At 41.3% G+C, this 20,332-nt stretch overlaps 1 protein-coding gene across 2 annotated transcripts in view; it reads left to right on the forward strand.

The window, feature by feature from the left end:
* grm8a (glutamate receptor, metabotropic 8a) overlaps window positions 1-20,332 on the forward strand; it is a 409,703-nt gene that overhangs the window by 324,503 nt on the left and 64,868 nt on the right. For both annotated transcript variants that reach the window (XM_074698190.1, XM_074698191.1), the window contains exon 8: window positions 762-965. In XM_074698190.1, the coding sequence (XP_074554291.1) occupies window positions 762-965 (204 nt within the window). The remainder of the gene's footprint in view (window positions 1-761; window positions 966-20,332) is intronic.

The following is a 20,332-nucleotide window of genomic DNA, read 5'->3' on the forward strand; positions in this document are numbered from 1 at the left end:
TTAAACTATTTAAGGTGCATGACTAAAAAATTCATTTCTTGACTTGAGACCAATGCTGTCCACACCATATTGAAACACTATTTCCAACTCTTTTCAGTCCACTGATAAGCCTCTTGTCATTCATGTTAGGTTAAAACCTCAAACCTTTTGATTCCTGGTTTTATTCCACAAATCATGTTTTTTTTTATGTTAAAAAAACTTGAGGTGTGACGTGCACATTTCTGTCGTATTACCTCCTATATTACCACTTGGCCATAGGTCCAGATAGAGAATAAGTGTATCCACAGATGTCACAGATGTGAATCAGACTGCACCATGTCGTCCACACACTTTGCAAAGTCAAGGTGCCTTAAACTAACTCCTTGCACCAGTTAGGGAGAGTTGGAAGAAGCCTCCTCTAAGTTAAAACCCGCCGCCCATTGCATACTCGTGGAGCTTTACTCTCTTTAAGTGGATTGAGGGACTTCTCTATGTATGCTTCACAACTTTAATGGTTATTTTCCAGAAGTTTCTCTTGTGGGATCACTGAAGGATTATCTTATCTTGTAAAGTTTTTGCTGTCTAACCAAATCCAGCCTGAGCCCCCTTATTCATCTGACATTCAACACAAAACAGAGCGCGGCGGGAGATTACTCTTTTGTCCTAGCTGTGTTTGCCCTTCAAGCCTTTCCAGGGTTTCGATTTTTAATTATTTTTATTTTTTTAATTACCCAGCTTTCTCTAACTACTTTCCCTTCTCCTTCTTCTTCTTCTGTCCTCAGGTTTGGAAAAAGTTGGTCGTGACTCCAGTTATGAACAAGAAGGGAAGGTCCAGTTCGTGATGGATGCCGTGTACGCCATGGCCCACGCTCTGCACCGCATGCACCGGGAGCTCTGTTACGGATACCCCGGCCTGTGCCCGCGTATGGCCAACAACATCGATGGAAAAGAGCTGCTCAGTCACATACGTGCCGTCAACTTCAACGGTAAGTTAACTGTTGACAAAAAGGATATTGTTTGAGCTTGATTTGCATTCTTCCTGGTTATGTAAGCATTTCTTCATTTACTGAATAATAAATACATGTAAAGAAAGATGTTTGTGGACTAATGGGGAAAATATGACATGGAAGTAAACAATTAGGCTGAAAATTGTTAATTTATTCTTTGAGAACAGCAGCCTCGGAGCGTTGGATGGCTTCACACCGTGCAGTAATCCTGTCGTGTTTATCCACCCTGACTACAGTAATTCCTCTCACACTTTAAAATGCTAAACCCAGCTCTCCTCTAATTTGTCTTATCCTTATCATGAAAACAAGTCATGTTGCGTTTCACCTTCATAATTAAGTTAAGCTCCAGCTTCCCCTGAACATATTATCTGCTTATGTTTGCCTGTTGAAGATGCTGATTTGAGCTCGTATCACTCTGAAGACTTGCAGCTAAAACGTTGATTCCTTGTCTCAGTGCGTTCACACTTAGTGAGTCGAGTGGGTGAAAAATCTTCACTTCTTTCACACCAAACTCATTCAAATATTTTTCAGTTGACTAATTTTCTCTACAGATTTCTCAATACCTGCTTTTCAATTCTTTAATTTCCTGTTGTCTTCAGATATAACACACGGCAGAATGTGGAAAACAAGAGACACAGAAAGGGATTTCGTGTCATGAGGATTAAAGGAATCCTCATCTGATTTACTTTCAGAGCTATCATGGCTGTGCCCGTGCTGAAATGTGCACAGAATCCCTGTCAGTGAGTGTTGTTTCCTCAGCTATCTCTGTCTGTCATCTCCACAAGTGTCAGAAACCAATTCAGAGGCAGCCTTTGATTGCTCTTTCATTCTGCAGCAGCAGGTTTGTTCTCAGCTGAGTTTCTCTGTTGGTGCCGGCCTGGAGGGGGAGAGAGAAATCACCTGCAACTCACAAGGTCACAAACTTTATACCCCGATGAATCACTGAACACTTTTCACTTACTGGAAGTCGCCCTGCACAGAATATATGGCGTTGTTTGCTGCCAGAACTCTGATGCAACATGAAAACCTTGATTAGATAAGGCTCAGCTAGAGTAAAAAAAGTAAAATAAAACTGAGGGATTTAAAAGAGGACGGGAACTTCTTCTGCCACTAGTTTTTCCAGCCTAGATATCAGCATCATCTGCAGTGAAGAGATGATTTCAGGTTGTTTTGACAAGTTGGTCCAAGAACTCTTAGTTCCTGTTAAAACATCCACAGAAACTACCCGGTTCCTGTCGTCCATTGTTTGTTTGCCTTTCCACAGGCTGGGTAGATTACACATATCCGGCCAGTGTTGAAAAAAAAAGAAGAATTGTAAAATGTAACCAGACCAGTAGAGGGCAGTAAGACAACGGCAAAGGTCAGAGATGGACCTGAAGGTCTCCAGTTTACAGGGCCAGTCTTTGAAGAGCTTTGTATACGTTAGATAGCACAAAAGGCAAAACTTTAGCGGAAGAAGTGTCTGTTTTTGGTACAACTGTTTAAAACACCCACTTTTTTCAACATGGCGTCATATGACGTAGCAAAGGGGACTCAAGTTTTTTGGACTTGGCTTTGATCCAGTGTGCATAAAGAGGGGGTAGTGGGTGAGAGCAGGCATTTCAGGTCATTTTTGTCATGTGTCTTCTAATGTTTTATTTGATTTGACCATTCATTAAGATGGTTAAATATTGTGCTGGAGGCAGAAAGACTAACTGGACATTGAGTTAACATTTTACCCAATAGGAAGAAAACTGGAGTTAGCTTTCGTGCTCAGGTTTGTTTTGTACAGGTGATGAGATGGGACTGTCGGAATCGGTCACAAAAAATCATGGTCGTCTATGATGACCATTTTCAGCAGGGAGATTATTTGCCAGGATGGGGTACCAGAGCCAGGTCTCAGGTGAGACTGATGTCTTGATTTTCGTTTTCTGACTCGATCAGTTATCCACTGACCTCTGATAGACCTCTGATAGACCTCTGTCTTTCTCTCTATTGGCTTCTATATGACGGCTCAAGGCACGTTGCTTTACAATCACTTGCTTCTTATTTTTTAAGTTATCGTAACTGATTTAAATGTTAAGCCCTTGATGTCTGTTGTTGCAAATTTACAAAATACCCTGTCAGGTCTTGATGCAGCTGAAATGACCTTTGTATCTCATTATTACCTAATGATTCATATTCTGCACATACCAAGGCTCATATCAAATGCATTGTGTCCCAATAAATTGGTCAGAGGGTGAACCTTTTATAACTATATATATATCATATAACGTATTTATCTCTATTGTATGTTTGTATTTAACTTTACCATCTCCACTCAATTAAGCATCTGTAAGAATGCAAAAACACACTTTGAAAAAAATATAATTCTAAATCAATTCAGGCAGCAAGAGTTTAAATATGGTGATGTGAACATATTTAGCTAACTAGCTAACACCAGCCACCTCCAAGGACACCTGCTCCATCCTCTACTACTCATCTATGGCGGTTATTCCCTCTCATCCTGCCCTGTTCCTGGTCTCCATCTTGCACCTAAACAGGTTCATAATTATAACTCTGAGGACCATCATATGTAAAGGAATACATATTTTCGTCCTCTCCATTGTCAGGAGTGACAGTCTGATCCATGTTTAGTAATGCTAAATGGAGGCAGAATCAGCTGGACTCTTCTCTTTGGCGTCATGTTTAAAGACAGTTTTTAATGGGGAAGAAAAAAATGTACTAAAACGTCTACAGGAGACTTTGTCATTTATTAATTTCAGAATTTCTTTAAAAAAAATTAGGGGTTCCAAAAAGTGGGCTGTGCTTCCAATTATGACTTTAAACTGGGACACCAGGAGCTGACAGACATATCCACACCATCAGGCTAAAAGAAGACCATTGTTTGGGGGTTTGGGGTAAATTTAGTACCCCATAGAACTAAATTAAGACTCTAGTTCCTGTGGAGGAAATCAATTTTATATCGCCGGAGCTGCATATCTGTTTGATGTGGGCCACACACAGGGATTTCAGATGCTAAAAGATGTTAAACATACACAACAAAGGCTTCAAAGCCTTAAAATAAATAATGTATACATGGTTGATAACAAAGCTTTCATGGCTTTAAGCTATTCTCTTTAAATCATGAAGCAAGAACAAGAGAGACAGGAGGCATTACAGGTGACTTAGATTGTGATTGGTAGAAAGGACAGGATTCATTTCTGATGCATTTATACGAGTCAAACATCAGTTATTGGAAAAGAATATTATCTCCACATCAACTTTTTCTTTCTCAGTCCTCGGTTCACCTCTGTCAGTGTTTTTTGAAATCGATGGTTCCCTCCTGGGCCGTTTTCCGCAGTCTTCTTCATTTTGCTCCTCTTTGATTTGTGGCTCTGACTTTTTCTCTCTGTGCATACTTTGTTTGCCCGCCGTGAGTTATTGTTCTTCACAACTCACAAAACTTTTTTTTTTTTTTTTTTTTTTTTTTTTTTTTATGCAGTGAGTTTAATTTGTTAGTTTGTGAGGTGATAAAGCATCAGCTGGAAAAAAAGTGAAGAGCAACTTCTGCCGCAGATGAACAACAGGAGGTTCAATATGATCATTTTCCCTCCCACATCACAACCCCTGACGTGGTGATTTACAGTAAATTGGCAAAAGATGAAACTTTTCAGCTCTTCTCAGATACTTTTTCTCACTTTCATTGTCCTTAAATGTTTAAAAGGCCCTTCAGGGTGCAGAAGAAGAATGATGGTGTTTGTTTGGAGGGCTTTTTGTCGTCGTTTCTCTTATCTGGTTTGTTTACATCAATAGAAGCCTGCGAGATTTAAAGCTTTTAAAGCAGCTGCTTTGTGTGCGTGTTCATTCAAATGCTGGGATATATTTGTGTTGTCCAATGAAAAGTTGTTTCATTATTGATCTGTTTGATCAAAGTGGTGTTGGCACGTCAAAGAAGAAAGAGGCAAAGAAGGAGGTCGCTCTTTTGTTCATTCGTTTCTGTGTTTTGGCACATAGAGGGGGGAAGAGATGGAGCTGCTGGAGCGTGGATTCTACTTCTCCACACTTTTACTGGATCCATACCAATCCACTTCTCAGTGACTGTGAGGAGGAAAGGGAAAGTGAGGGGATAGTTTGAAGTTGTAGTGATTGTTCTTTTGGACAACTGAGCTCAGAGAGGGGATCTGAACAAGTGAGAATGACAGGATAAAGACCTGAGGGTGAGGAAAGAGAGCTAAGTGAGTCTTTTCAAATCCAATGTGAACCTTCCTTCGATTAAGCCTGAAACTCTGTATCAAATAGAACAGAATAGAAAAGAATGTACTTTATTAATTCATGAAGGTAAATTTAGAGTCACAACAGCAAAACAAGAATGAATTTAATTGGGGAACAAAACAATAGTCAAGAATATATAGATAGAGTAATATAAGGGGTGTTAAATGGAAAAAAAAAGAAAAGAAAGTCTATCAGAGACGACAGGTTGGCCATCATTCTCCAGTCAGCCTCCACCTCCACAGCTGGTCTTCTTCACAAGTCTATTCAGTCTAGCTCTCCAATACCCTGTCCATTCAGAGCAGGTGAAATCCTTCCAATGTAGCATACATGTCTGGTGTTAGCTCCCTTAGCCATGTCTGTGCATAGCATGATGCTGTTTTGCCCTCTGGTATTCCCCCTAGCTCATTCATCTGGAGATAGATCTTACTTTCCCCATAAACATGCATGGAAGGACAGGTTGATTTGGTCTCCTCTTACAGCTGAAATACACCAGTTGCTTCCACAGTTTGTCTCCATTCCGTCACAGCAACGGATCACATAGGTTTCCATTCAAGTCAACGTGTGATCTTACACTGGATCCACTCTTGCAGTATGTCTGCATGGCTGGTCTTTGCTGTCGCAGGTAATACGCAGCCTTCCTTTTTTCGCTGGACATGGAGCTGTGACACATAAATTCAGTGTAGGGAAGATTGAGCGGAAAAGGAAGTTGTGACCAGGAACTACCTAAGGACATGCAGTCACTTTAAAATAAAACAGACCTCATCAAAATCAGTTCCTATTTACCTTGACTATGAAGGATAACAGACATAATAAGTGGAGCCAGACCAGGGGTCAACAGGTTTGAGGTTTTACAGCCCAACATGGAGCAGGAATCGCAGGAACTCCTCAGTCTGTGAGTCCAGCTGTCTGTCAGCCATACAGCATTGTGAATTGAACCAATGTGAGTTGACATAAATGCAGTCAACACACAACGGAACACAGTTGGACTGCAGAGGTATCTGGTGTATTTGAGGTGATAGCTTACACTGCAGTACCAGCACGTCGTTCTCACCTCCTTCTCCCCAGCTTATGGAGAACACAAGTCCCAGCACCAGTTAGCATGGACATGCTACAGGCTGCTAACAGCTAAAATCTCATGTGTAAACAATGCAATGGTTACACATAAGATCTCTAGACACACACAAGAGCAAAATCACCAATGTAAAGGCAACCAGTTTGGTGTCAGTGTCAGAAGAAAAGGTCTTGAAGAAAGGAAGGAAGCCTTTCCCTCTGATCTCTCTGTAATACTTGTGATAACTCACTATCAGCTGGCGCTGTAATGCATACAGCCCACATTCCCGCCGTCTCCATGATTTTTTTCCCATAATCTTTTTTTGTTTTTTTGTTTCTTTTGGACAATAAGAGGCCAAAAAACAATCATCATTGCTTCTTCCTGTTCGTCCACCATATTTGTTTACACCTTAGTAACGTTTTGCTACACCAGATTTGGAATACTAAACGTAAAGAAACTGATACTCTGGTGAAGAATCGGTTGGTGTGTGGTTTGCTCACCACATACTATAAGATCAGAAGAGAAAGACCTTGTGCGATTTGTCTTTTGTTATCATCAGGTGTGTGCCCTCAAATCTGTGCAGATTTGGCGAATCCTAACTCTTGTCCACTCTGAAATCTTCATCCGTTCGTGGTGGTTCCTGTTGGCAGACTATGAAAGATGAAAACTGTGACAATAAACTTTGAAATAAACACCACGACCATGACAGGATAATTTCCAGAAGTGAGGAACAAACTGAGATTCCTCCTTTTGCAACCAGCACAGCTTCCTTTCAAAACTTATATAATACACTCAGCTTTAAAACATAATAACATAATAACTATGAAACCATCAGCTGTTCAGCTTGATACCAATGTGTGTGTTTGATTTGACCATGAAACTAAACTTAGACTCTCAGATGAGCAGAGGCTGCTGCACTGCAGCAAGTAAAGATAGAAACCCTGGAGCTGTAATGACACACCACCCAGTCCAGCTTTTGTCTGTGAGTTTATCAGCTTACCCACCAATACACACATTCACAAACATTATAAGACCATTATGAGTAATGGAATCTAAGCTTTATTTCAGAGTCTGGGAGAGAAACTGAACTGTCCTCATCTATCACTGATCGTCACTGAAGAGAGAGTGTTTGAGTCAACAGAGCTGAACATCATGCTGCAGTGAGCAGAGCGATAGACAGAGTACCAGGAAAGATGGGTCTCTGTGTCTGGAATCAGAGATGTATGCAAGATTAAAGTCATTCAGACAGTCCTTCAGGATCATTGACCTGAGAGTCTAATGTTAGCTACACTTCCAGTTCAGGTTCATAACTGACGTAAAACAACCAGTGGCAAATGGCAGAGGAAACTGTTCACAAACTGTCCGAGCAATATCACACCAGAGGGAGCGCTGTTGTGCTGAATATCACCTTGTGAATACCACGCACATGTCTAGTCTTGAAACAAAGACAAACCAGGATCTCACTTGAAACCTAAGGGTATGACAAATTTCCCATGATATGGATGTTACCCAATCCTTTGCTACTCCATGTAAATATTAGCCATGTTTTGAATTGTTGGTTGTATTTTGAAATCGCTTGCTATAACAATCTATCGAACACTGCTTTCGCCACACCGATGTCAGACCAGGTTGGTGACTTCACTACAATGAACTGCATTTCATAAATGATTAGACAAACAAGCTGCATTCAGGAGCTGCATTAGCTACATCAGCTGTGATAAGCTAACGTTACAGTATCTAGAAGCTACATAATATAGATACTTAATACTGTAACATTAGCTTTTCATCGCTGTTGTTGTGGATTCATAAGGCCTGAGCTTTCAGCTTGTGCAGTCTAACCTTTGCCCTTTTGACAACTTTAGCCTGACTGTCAACTGGAGAAGGCACCACTCTACCAGGACTGATAGATTTAGTGCTTTCAGCTGTTCCTGACCAAGATCTGCTCACTCAGAGACCCAAGAATATACAGAAACCCAGGAACAGTAAGTCTGTTGTCCATAGAAGGACTGCATGCACACATCTAGAAACACCCCAGGGGAATAAAAAGCAGAGACTGAAAACTAGTTTTGGGGTTTTGACCGTGAGACATCATTGCGTCGACTCCATAATTCAAAGTGTGTCTCCTTCAAGCCAGCAGTAGGACTTAAGGCCACAAAGTTAGTAAGCAGTTGGTCAGGAGTGATCCTCCTTCAAGGAAATATATGTCAGAGTCTGTTTGCTGTAAATCTAATCTGACATTAGTATATACCCTATATTAGTATATTTGTAAGAATGTGTTGGCTTTGGAAGTGAATAAACAGTAGCTCTGCCTTTGACACAGCCAGTGGTAAACGATTGGCCTCTTGTTTGTGAGAGATGTGTTGTCACCCCTTCCCCTTGGCCCCCAAAACAGAGAGACAAGGGGAAGGGGTAGACTAAAGCCCAGTTTCCACCAGGTGGTTCAGTTCGGTTGGTCTCGGCACGCATTTATAGCGTTTCCACTGACTAGTCCCGGGACGGATCCCCAAACAACCAAGACAAGCTGTTCCATTTTTTGGGACCCTTCTGTTGGGGTGCCAGACTAAACCAATCTGATCCCAGAAGGTGGAGCCACAACACTGCAGACTGTTGATTGGTTGAAAGAATTGTCACTTCCTGTGCAACAGCTCCTGTATTTTTTCCTGACGGCAAACAAGCAACAAAGAGCTACATGCCATCACAAAGAAGATGAATTGCTGGATGTATTCCATTGTTGCTCTTTGTTGACTGTGTCGCGCTGCTATAGCGTCACGCTATTACAAACTGATGTGGCTATCGGCATCTGGCCCACACGAGGGGGCAGGGTTGGCTGTGGAAAAGCAAACAGGACCAGACTTAACCGAGCCAACCCGTACCAAACCGGACTTTTCCAAACCGGATTGCTTGGCGAAAACGGAACTAAAGTGGTAAAATGAAGAGGGAGGGGGAAGAGAGACTATTGGGATTGGCCCTTAAGCATAAGACAGAAACAGAACCAACAAACAGATGAGTTGACCTTAGAAATGAGCTTTGTGTTGCAGACCTATCTGGGAATCTTTGGTTCAAGTCATATTTGGAACTGCAATCTTGGGTACGAAAAAGGAGGTTTAGACCTAAAGTTGTGATGGCTCACAGGGTTGGACATCAGTCACTTGTTGATTCCAGATGGTTTTGCTGGAAAGTACTTTTCTGTTTGCTCAGCACACAGTGGCTGCTGAGCCTGCTCTGTTTCTTTCAAGAATCTTTTAAAGTCTCTTGTTGAATAGAGCTGTTGCTGTGGTTCCTTTCTGCTTTCTCATTTGCTTCTGCCGTCATGTCTCCGTCCTTCACATGTTGTCTTGTTCTGCTTCTTTCTCTCTATTGTCTCTTCCATCTCCCACCCATCCCTTTCATTCCTCCTTCTACTCTCTAAAGGCATTGACTGATCAGCTGAAAGCTACATGTTTTCTTAAGCCCCGGTTACATCTCTTCATTTTCTTTTTCTCTTTGGAGGGAACATGATGTTAAACCAAAAACTGAAATCTTTTCTCCTCAGGATACAACAGCATGGTATTCAACTTGTTATTTAAGAAGCATAAAATTATCTGAGGTACAGGTCAGTGGTACAAGTTAATACTTAAGTTAGACAGGAGAAACTTTTTCTTCTCTGGATGCTGATTCAGTCTTCCACAATGTGTTTGTATGTGTTTGTCATGGATGGACACTCAGACTGTGGTGTTATCTCCGTCAGGTTAGATCTCCTGTGGGGAGTCAAGATGGACATCTCAGTGGGAACAGACGTGCGCTAATTAGAGCAGCTTGACTCAGAGATGATGAACTCCATACTCGACCAGTCAACCTTGGGGAGGAGCGACTGGACAACCAACCGCTTTGAGCTCGAAGAAGCCAATAATAACCTCAGAGGGCGAGAGCAGGAGACAGGGCTGAAAGAGTTTCTTGCTTGAAGGAGTTGAACTCAACCGGGCGTTAATGATCCCGCAGACAGAGGGGTTATGGGGAGTCCACCTGGACTCAGTGAACTCGGAGGGAAGAGCATATGGAGAGGAGACAAGGGCAAAGTGCAGGAGGGGGGAAAGAGAAACCAGCTCTGAAGAGATAAAACACAATTAAGAGTTCTTCAAATTCAAATTTTAATATGACCTCAAACACCTGAAAGTTTCCAGACCACTGGGTGTGAAGTGTTAAACTTTAGTTTTACCTGTTCAGACAAAGTTTTTGAAGTTATTTATGCTGAAGGCCCGTTTATACTCCGAAATATATCCATCCTTTTCAAGCAACATTACCGTCACTTCTCACATACTTCCGTGCATCCTTTACATTGGTATTGCTGTTAACCAATACGTCCACCAGGGGGGCAGCCTAGAGTCAAGAGTTTATGGGAAATAAACTCAAACACAAGCATGGCGACTGTGGAGGAGGTATTTCTGATGTACCTCATCATAAAAGACAAAAGCTGATGCAGCATTGTAGTCGGTTGGTGAGGTCATAACACATCTCTGTTATTATTTCTTCTTTGTGTCTCTCAAGAGCTACGAATGAGGCAGAAACAGCAACGGTGCCCCACAGTTTTCTGTGGTATTTGGTCCGTATCTGTAAGTTTTATTGAAAAACCATGCAGAAATACTAACAAAATGAGCACAGAGAACAGACAGAAGACTTTGTCTGTACCGTATTTAATGTTAAGCATAAATGGGCCTTAAAGGTAGGGTCTGCTAAAATTTTTATTACTTATTAGTAAACACAACATTCAAACTGGGCTCCTCCTTCTTAGCTCAGTGCCAGCGGCAGCACACACCCACTGCCTCCGACTGAAGCCACATGAACACACTCACTAGCCCAGCAGTCACATGTAGCATCACATTTCTATGTTGGAGAGACTCAGGAGCTGTGCACCTGACTTAGCATGTTAGCACAAGCTAAGCATGGGTATTTAACATATGCCTGGTTAGCAGAAAGCTAACTTGTGTTACTCTTTGTCCCGTGCTGCTCTTCAAGTGCAGGAATAGGGTGAAAATTGAGCCAAGCTTCACCCAAAACTAGACAAAAGCTTTATCCGTTTTGGGTTTGGGTTCACTTTTGCTTGTTTCGGGATAGCTTCTTCCTTTTGCTAATCAACACGTGAAGTCACTTGCACACTGAGCATGCAGTTATTGGCTGATGTAACCACACTTACTCTGCCCAGAAACATCCTGATACAACCAAAACATCAGCAAATAGGAAGAGCAGGGGGTTTGAGACAAACACAGATGCTGGCATGCATGTATAGACACCCATAGGAGAAGATTGAGCAGGAGCATTATTGTAAAAGTTGACATTCTATTTTTTTAGGAAAAGTTGAAGACCCTACCTTTTAGTCTTAATCTCACCACTCTGAGCAGCACCAAAACAAAACTGCCCTCCAAACACCAGTAACGTATTAGATGGTTTAAAATATCAGAAGAAAAATATCAAACTGTGCACAGATAATCAAAGTCAGGCCAGTGCTGAGATATTAAAGAAAAAGTCACACTTGTTCTGTTCAGAGTGCAAAGGAATAGAAGACAGAGACAAGGGCATGAACTCAGGTCAAAGTGAGAGTAAATATGGAGCGACACATGTGGACCAGGGGAGTAAAATGATCTCAAAAACAGATAATAGATAAAGAAGAGGATGTGCTGACTAGGGTACATCAAACTTTAGCAGGGCATGATGACACTGAAAAGAGTGAGAATGAAATAAAACAATGACAGGGCTGTTTTTTATAATCAAGTGTGACATCAGAGAGAAAGATCTCTAAAACTTAAAAGTTCTGAAAGAAAGAAGAGAACAGAAAAACTTTACTGGGTCGACTCAACCCTAAACAGGGGATGATTGAGATGGACTGCCAAGTCTTCTGTGATGAATAACACTGGATGTTGTCACACGTTTATTCTCCAGCTGGAGCTCCTGCTCGATGATGCATCATTATTTGGTTCTGAAACTTTTTGGATTTGATTCAGTTTTTTTTATTTTTTATTTTTTTTTTAAGTAGGATGATTAAGTACCTGAGATACATCATCCATCAGTGATGTAAAATGAAAACATGCCAGTTCATCTTCTGATACTGACTGTTGTGTGAGCAGAGTCTGTGTGTCACCTGCTGCTTCTGTCAGATAATGTCAGTGGGATTATTGACGCAGATGCAATACGTGAGGCAGCTTTGACTTATTGTCTTCTTGCTGTTTCAGGCTCTCTGCAAAGCCTGTGCAAAGCATGGAGTGTTTCCTAAAGAGCAGGTATTGTACTGTTTTTAAGGTTTGTTTTGTCCCTTGTAGCTTTACATGGTTGACCGCTGGAGATAAATCTCTTTTTTTCTCACACTTCATTTCTGCTGCTGTCTCTTTAAAGGTGGAGTCCGCAGGATTGTCCTAAAAAATAAAATGTCAACTCTGAATCCTGCTCATTCTTCTCCTACAGGCTTCTATACATGTGTGTCAGTTTCTGTGTCTACCTCAACCCCCTCCTTAGCCTGTATGTTGATGTTTTGGTTGTGTCGGGACGTTCCTGGGCGGAGAGTAGACGTGTCACAGGGCAGTTCAGAGACTCATGCACAGACAACAGAGAGACACAGTAGATCAGCAGGTTCTCATAAGTTTATTTCCAAATTCAAGAACACCAAAGGATAGCTCCAGCAGGAAGAGGGAGCTAAAGAGGTGAAGCTGCACAAACTAAGAACCCCCTAAACGACACAAACTGCCAGGGGGGAGACAATAACTAAGGGTCAGCAGCAACCTAAAAACACATATTCTAACTTAAACTGAGGGCCAAAGGAAATGAACTGGACTAGAAAGTGAGCTAGCAGGCACATTTTGGGGCACAAATTGTACGGAGTACGGACTACAAATAACATTTCTCCACATTTAGCTCTAAAACATCCCTTTTTATGCAGATTTAGAAAAATATTTGTGAAATAAATTTGTCAAATATTATACATAAATTTTGATAGTCTTATCTAAATGTTAAATGTCTTATATATATGTTAAAAATACATTTCCAGATGTGCTTCTTAACATTCAATTATCATTCTGAATATTTATCTAAGATTTCTAAATATTTAGCCAAGAGTTGAGCAAATCTTGACTAAATATTTGCTAAGTGTCTGAATATTTAGTCAAGATTTCTGAATCTTAAGCAATGTCCAACACAGTAGGCTAAATCATTAGAAAAGAAATGTACCAGGTGCTGTGATGGCACTGTTGAAGATTTAGTGGCCATTTAAAGAAGTTTAGCTTGACATTGTCAAAATCCTGCTTGGCTGGGTTGCTTCCTCAAATGTTAATTGTGGTGGAATGTAAATTTGCATATAAGCTAAGTTTTTAGAAATTCTGACTAAATATTTAGCCTTAGCTAAACAAGAGGCTACGAGCTAACAAAGGCTAACCAACACTCATATATAAAGACTAAACTTTTAACTCTACCCCTGACCCAGAGCGTGAGCAGGAAGCCTGAGTGCATGGAGGGAAGATGAGCTGAGGGGAGGCTGTTGGAAAGGCAGGTAAGGGAGCAGACGGAGCAGGTAGGGAAGGCAGGAAGCTGTGGCAAAAAAAAAAAAAAAGGAAAAGAAAAAGGATTAGACTCCAAAGCAGCAGGGCAACACTATTTAATAAGTATGCCAGGAACTTGTAGAGCAGCACGGGATGAAGAGGGTCTTCCCATGTAGAAACACGATGCCACAGGTGGTTGCTTGGCCAGTGAGTGTGTTCATGTAATCACGGTTTTAGGCAGTGGGTGTGGGCTGCTGCTGGCACTGATCCAAGGAGAAGGAGTCCAGTTTGAATGTTGTGTTTACTAACAAGTAATGAAAATTCCTGCAGACCCTACTTTTAAGGCAGACCTTGGTGTTTGAGGCCCACGCAGCTCACCATGAACCAGTTGGGAAATCATTTCAGCAAGTCTCATAAAACTAACACATTTTATAAAGAAGGCTTCCTAAGTAATGAAAAAAATGCTTTTTTGAAGTATGTATTTTATATTCAAATTGGAACAAAACAAAAACAGCATCTATCCTGCAGTGTTTCTTTGGCTGTTTGTATAAATTACAACAAGCTGAAATTTCACAATGTGCATTTTATTTCCAGAATCATCCAGCTCCAGTGTCTCCCCTCTCTTTTATGTTTTAGCAAGAAAGCAAAGTGTATTTTTTGGACACAAAACTATTTTACAACACATGTACCCACTTTTAAAATGATACCATCATATTCTAACATTCATTTCTTGATTACACACACACTGTGCTGGGCTTTCATGCTCCGTGTGATGAAATCTGTCACACAGACAAGAACATAGCTCCTCTGATCGGCACATAATCTCCTACTTACTACCTGCGGCTCACTTACACACAGCAGGTAGTAAGAAGGGATTACTGACATCATTCCCAACCTTGCACAGGTGGTTTCACCTTGCCTGTACCAGCAGTGCTTCGCACTCACAGATGGGGAGTAATTCACATCCACTTGGAAAAAGTAGAGCTGCATATTGGCATTCATTTATGGAGAGATGAGAGAGTGAGTGACAGTCTGGATGATGGCATTACGCAGTGAAAAGTCACACCATCATCCATCAGTTCACAGTGCAGGCTGAAAGTGTCACTTCTCATCACAAACACAGTGTGTTCTCCCACAGCTGCGCTTATTTAACCTTCTCATTAATGTTGTAGCGTAATCTCATACCTCTTCCAAAGGGTAAAGGCTACATTTTTGAGCATGATTGTTGTTAATACATGAAAATAGTCAATCCCAAGTCCCACATAACAAATATATTGTCTTAAATTAGCTTTCCAACAGGCTGCTTTATGTTTGTAACGCTAGCATCCAGCATGCACAACACCAATGATGCTTCCTCCAGTAGCTACAGCAGCTCAGACACTGTTTCCTGCACCTGTACATGAAAAAAGAAGCTTTGTTTAAATCATTGTGAAAATAAGAAAAGCAGAGTATTAACTATTTTTCGCATATCTTAAAGCACCGTCAAATTTTATACTCAAAACATTAGTTGAGGTCTGTTTTGAGTTTAAAGAGGGGTTGTTGTGCTGTTTTTTTAAAGGCTGTATTTTTGTCCTAATTGTGCTTCCATTGTGGCATAATGTGATTTGTTAAGTCTAAAAAAAAGAAAAAGAAATCCCAATTTTTCTTACTCTGGTGTTTTTAGCCTCTGCTGCTGTCTCTTTAAGGCTCCCTGCTCCACAAGCCCCCTTCCCTCTGATTGGCCAGTTCTCTGGAGGCCTGTTAGTGGCAAAGTTAAGGGCAAACCTTGGTGTTTGAGGTCCAACCATCCATTTTGAAGATCCTGGTACTGTGACATCAGCATTTTATCAAGTCTGGTGAAAATGTGGTGCCATTTTTAGAACTGAGTGTTTTGATCAGCTTACAGACAGATTCAGATTTCAAAAAATGTAATTGTAGTGGGTGGAAATTCTGCATGCGTAAAGTGTATAGCTCTGTTTCCACCAAGTTCAGTTCAGTTCGTCTCAGTACAGCACGTACCTGTACCATCCCACTTTTTGGTTCCCTTCTGTTGGGGTGCCGGACATATTGATCCTACCCTGGAAGGTGGAGCTAGAAATTTAACAGTCTGTTGATTGGTTGCAAGAATCGTCACTTCCCATGCGACTGTGGTAATAAAGACCAACCCTGCCATGTTTGAATGTCCAGTCAACTTCTTGAAGAAAACTGTCTTTTTATTTGGAAAATGGCATCATGAAACAGCGCGAATCTGCTGTTGAAACAAAACTGTGGTGTGTTTTCCCCCTTGTTGGATCTATTATGCCTTAAATACACCAGATACATCTGCAGTCAGACTCTGTTCTGTTGTGCAATGGCTGTGTTTGTCAACTCACACCGGCTGTGTTCAGTCCAACAAACTGAATGACAGACAGCTGGAGTCACAGACTGATGAGTTCCTGCTCTTTCCTCTCTATTAATGAGTCTCTCTTCATTAATGTTGGGCTGTAAAACCTCAAATCTGTTGACTTCTGGTCTGGCTCTGCTCTTAATGTCTGGCGTGGTAGTCAAGCTCAATACGAACTGATTTTGACATGGTTTGTTTCATTTTGAAAGTCACTGGATGTCTAAAGGTAGTTTCCGTGCATGACTTCCTGTCCTGCTCAATCTCCCCTACGGTGCATCTATGCGCTACAGCTCGCAAAAATGTGATGGCTACATATTACCTGCGACCTACCAGACCAGCCTCGCAGCCGGATCACATCGGAAAAGATCCAGTGAAAGTTGACAGAGTGACTTGAGTGGAAACTTGTCTGATTCAGAGTTGGATTGGAGACGGACCAGAGGCGCACCTGGTGTATTTAAGCAGGTTACAGTTTTACTAAGCTGCCACAGTAGTACAAAGCTGACACGCTATTAGCACCTAGTTTACATGCTACCTATCAAGAAGGACATTGTTGTATGATTGGCTGTGGAAACACAAACAGGCTCAGGCTTTACAGATCCGACCGGTACCAAACTGTACACACAAAAAATTGTTGGGTTATTTTTTCAACCCAACAGCTGGGTTGAGACTGTTGGTTAGTTAAATTGTGTTGTCTTCATTAAATTGGGTGATCTAAATACCCAAATTGCTGAGTCATTGTAGTTAGCAGTTGAGTTATTAGCTGTTGGGTTGTAATTTTCATTATATTGTGTTGGGTTATTTCGGACTACCCAACATATTGGGTTGACGCCGTACCTGACCGGGAACTGGTCTTTAGTTTCAAATAAAGGATGATATCCCCTCTTTAAGTGTAATTACATAACAAAATGGGAATTGCTGAGTGTATTTTCTGCTTTTCAACAATGAAATCAAATAAAAGAGCTGGAGAAAGTTCACTTACTTGGAGCTTGTCATCCCTGGAAAATGCTGGGAGCCTGGTAGTGTAGTAGGTGTGATAGAATAAAGAACCAGGTTACAACCTAAATATCATTATCCTACTATTCAGACTCAGTCTTTCATCTGTTTTCTCTGCCATGTTTGGGAATATAACTCTGCGTTTCTCATTTTGTTTATTCTCCGTCTCCCTCGCTTTTATTTCCTCTAAATCGTATTTCTCCTCCCTGTTCGTGTGCTTTTGTCTCTTTTGATCAGCTTAATAGTGGCCCCTCTCCGTCTGGTTTCGTGGAGTTTTCCTCTCCCGCTCTTTTTTCCTCCTTTATTTTCTGGGAGACAGCGGTGAATGCAGATCATGGCACAGATGGAGGCTCTCTAAATGAGGTTTCTGTAATTACTGGTGATGCTGTATTCAAAGTTTTGTTGTGCTGAGCTCGTGTGTGTGTGTGTGTGTGTGTGTGTGTGTGTGTGTGTGTGTGTGTGTGTGTGTGTGCATTGCCTCCTTTCAACCTTTTCTAATCCTTTGTGACTGCTTCGACTTCTTTCTGCTTTTACTAATTATCGAAGGTGTTTTGTTGTTTTCACGGTGAGGAGAATTTAAACACCAGCCTGTTCAAATATGCATCGTCTCAGGCGAAATATCTCCTCGTCTGCTCAGTCCACGAAGCTGAGAGGAGGGGAGAAGAGAGGAGAGAAGGGGATGATTTTAGAGGGAGGTGTGGATGGATGGCGAAGTGAGTGCTTTGGAAACCGCTCAGCGAAAATGGCTGGCTTTTGAGACGGAGAGTGGTGGGATGGGGCAGTGTGAGGAGGAAAAGAAAAGAGAAAGTAGGAGCAGGCGGGTGAAAGATGCTTTGAACAGAAGAGGAAGAAGGGGGGTTGCCTTAAGGAAGGGGTCGGAAAACACCAACAGACTGCAGAAAAAAAACAAAAAAAAGTCAATTTGTGTGATGGAAAAGAAAAAAGCCTCTCAGTTTCAACTCTGGGATGAGTCCAAGCTTGTTTTTTTGTTCTTTCCTCTGCCATTCCTCATTCTCTTTCTGTTTTCTTTCCCCTGTCTGTCTGCTTCTGTGCCTCTCCCCCTGTTAGCGCCATCAACGCATGAAACACAGATGGGCGCCTGTTGGCGAAAACACACACAGACTAACACACACACACACACACACACACAGGGAGAAACATGTTTTATTAATGCATGCTGCAGTGTAGTTTTTGCATCCTCCTGTCACAAACATTAGCTCCCTGATATGAAAACTTAGATTGTTCTCAAAGTGAGCCGGGCGAGGCTGACGGCTTTTTAACAGCGCTCCTTCCACCTCTTCAGCTCATTACTTTCCCTCTCCATCATCCCTCTTTTGTCTTCTGTGGTCTCACTTTTTCACAGCTCTGAAAACGGGTAAAAAAAGGTCTACGTACACCCACACACACCCGCAGCTTTTCTTTCCTTCATTCCCTCCATCTGCCTGTTTCTATCTCTGTCACCCAGGGAGCGTTTAGGGCCCGTGCTAATTGATATTCTCACAATCTGTAGTTCCCACTCCCCATTTTTTTTCCTTCTCTTCCTCTTCTTCTGTCAAAGAAGGAAAGTTTGGAGCCTTTCAGCTTCCCTGCTATGTGATATCCTCCCTTGTTCGCCTTCGTTTTCCCTCTCCTCTTTTGCTTTTATGTCACTTCTTGTGTTTCGCTGTCTGTCTCTCAGACAGGGTTTGATGTTCCCCTGCAAACCTGCTTACTCGCCTTTTTTTTTTCTTATACGTCTTTTTTTTCTGTCACTCATTTACAGCATCTTTTTTTGTTTTTTACTGCCTTCTGAGAAGATTCACTTTTATTTTTTTATCTTCTTTTTCTCTTTCTTTCCTCCTGGCTAAGATGAGTCAGGTGGTGCTGACTGACATTTATTTGAACTTAGCAGGAAAAAAAAAATCATCCCCCGATCTTTGCTGTTGGGCGAATCTAACTTTTTAACCCTTACTTATCTTTACCAGTGTTGGGCAAATTACTCCTTCATAAATGTAATTAGTTACCGGGGAAAGTAATTATTGTGTTACCTTTTTTTTTTTCTTTTTTGAAAAACCTTTAACTTTGCAAAAGAAGTTAGTTTTTGAGCAGGTTTTGCTATGGGACAAATGTTCAAATGTCTGTTTTTGCCTTTTACATCTATGACATGGAAGTGGTGTCTGTTTACATCCATCCTGAAAATACGGTAGCCAATAAGTGTCAGCCGATTTGCAAAAGCAACAACACAAATGCAAAAGCCACAATGTGAATGCAAAATCCACAATGGAAGTTAAGAGGACAGTTTTCCTTAACGGATACAGAAAAGTTGTCAAAAGAAGGTAATGATTGTTTTCTTTTATGATTGAAGCAATGAAGAATATAGCTCTGATGCTAATACATAAAAAGAATATGAGTACTATGAAGGATATTACAAGGTGACACCCCTACCAAGCTTGTTTTGGTATCATAGATGAAGTTAATCATTTACTTATTTTACAAATTTTTCCGTGTCAGTTTGGGCAGGTAACCTCATTTAACTTCTGTTGTGGCCGTTCTTTCATTGTGCTGTGGTGTTTATATTTGTGTCTTTTGCTCTTAGCTTTTGCAAATGGTCTGACAACCACCAACCACCGCATGAAACCATCAGTTTTAACCCCACAGACTACTTGGCACTTGCACATGAATTGAATCAAATTAAATTATTAACTAAATTATAGATTAAATTGGCAGCTCCTGTCCGGATGGATTCTGCAACATTCCGATTTAGGAGGGATTCCTCAGCTTTTACACCCTGGCTCTCACTATACTCCTGACTGGTAATTTCTCCCTAACAACCCCTTATTTCTAAGTCTGGTCCTGTAATCTCTAATATTTTTTCAAGTCAAAAGAAGTCGGCTACTTGTGCCTTACATTCAAACCTCAAAAAGCATCCACCCCTCTCCCTGGAGTTGGTTTGATCCAAAGACGCTGCAGGAGATCCTCTCTGACTGCAGGTTACACAGACACACAGGTAGCTGTGTGATATTTGTTGATGAAAAGTTGACTTTAGCACCAGCTCTTTGTTAAAGACATGTCAACATGATTGTTCTCATCATTACTTGTGTGTCTGACGTTTTCCCCACACTTTGTTTACAGCTCCTCTCTTGTTCCTGGCCGAGCGGATAACCCACCTCATTTCAGTGTCCTTAACGGTAACGGCGTTACAACAGTTGAAATAGTAATAAATTAGATT

The sequence above is a fragment of the Halichoeres trimaculatus genome, unplaced genomic scaffold (assembly GCF_033239565.1).
Source record: "Halichoeres trimaculatus isolate MK-OKI-2021-1 unplaced genomic scaffold, fHalTri1.1 fHalTri1_scaffold_21, whole genome shotgun sequence".
NCBI lineage: Eukaryota > Metazoa > Chordata > Actinopteri > Labriformes > Labridae > Halichoeres > Halichoeres trimaculatus.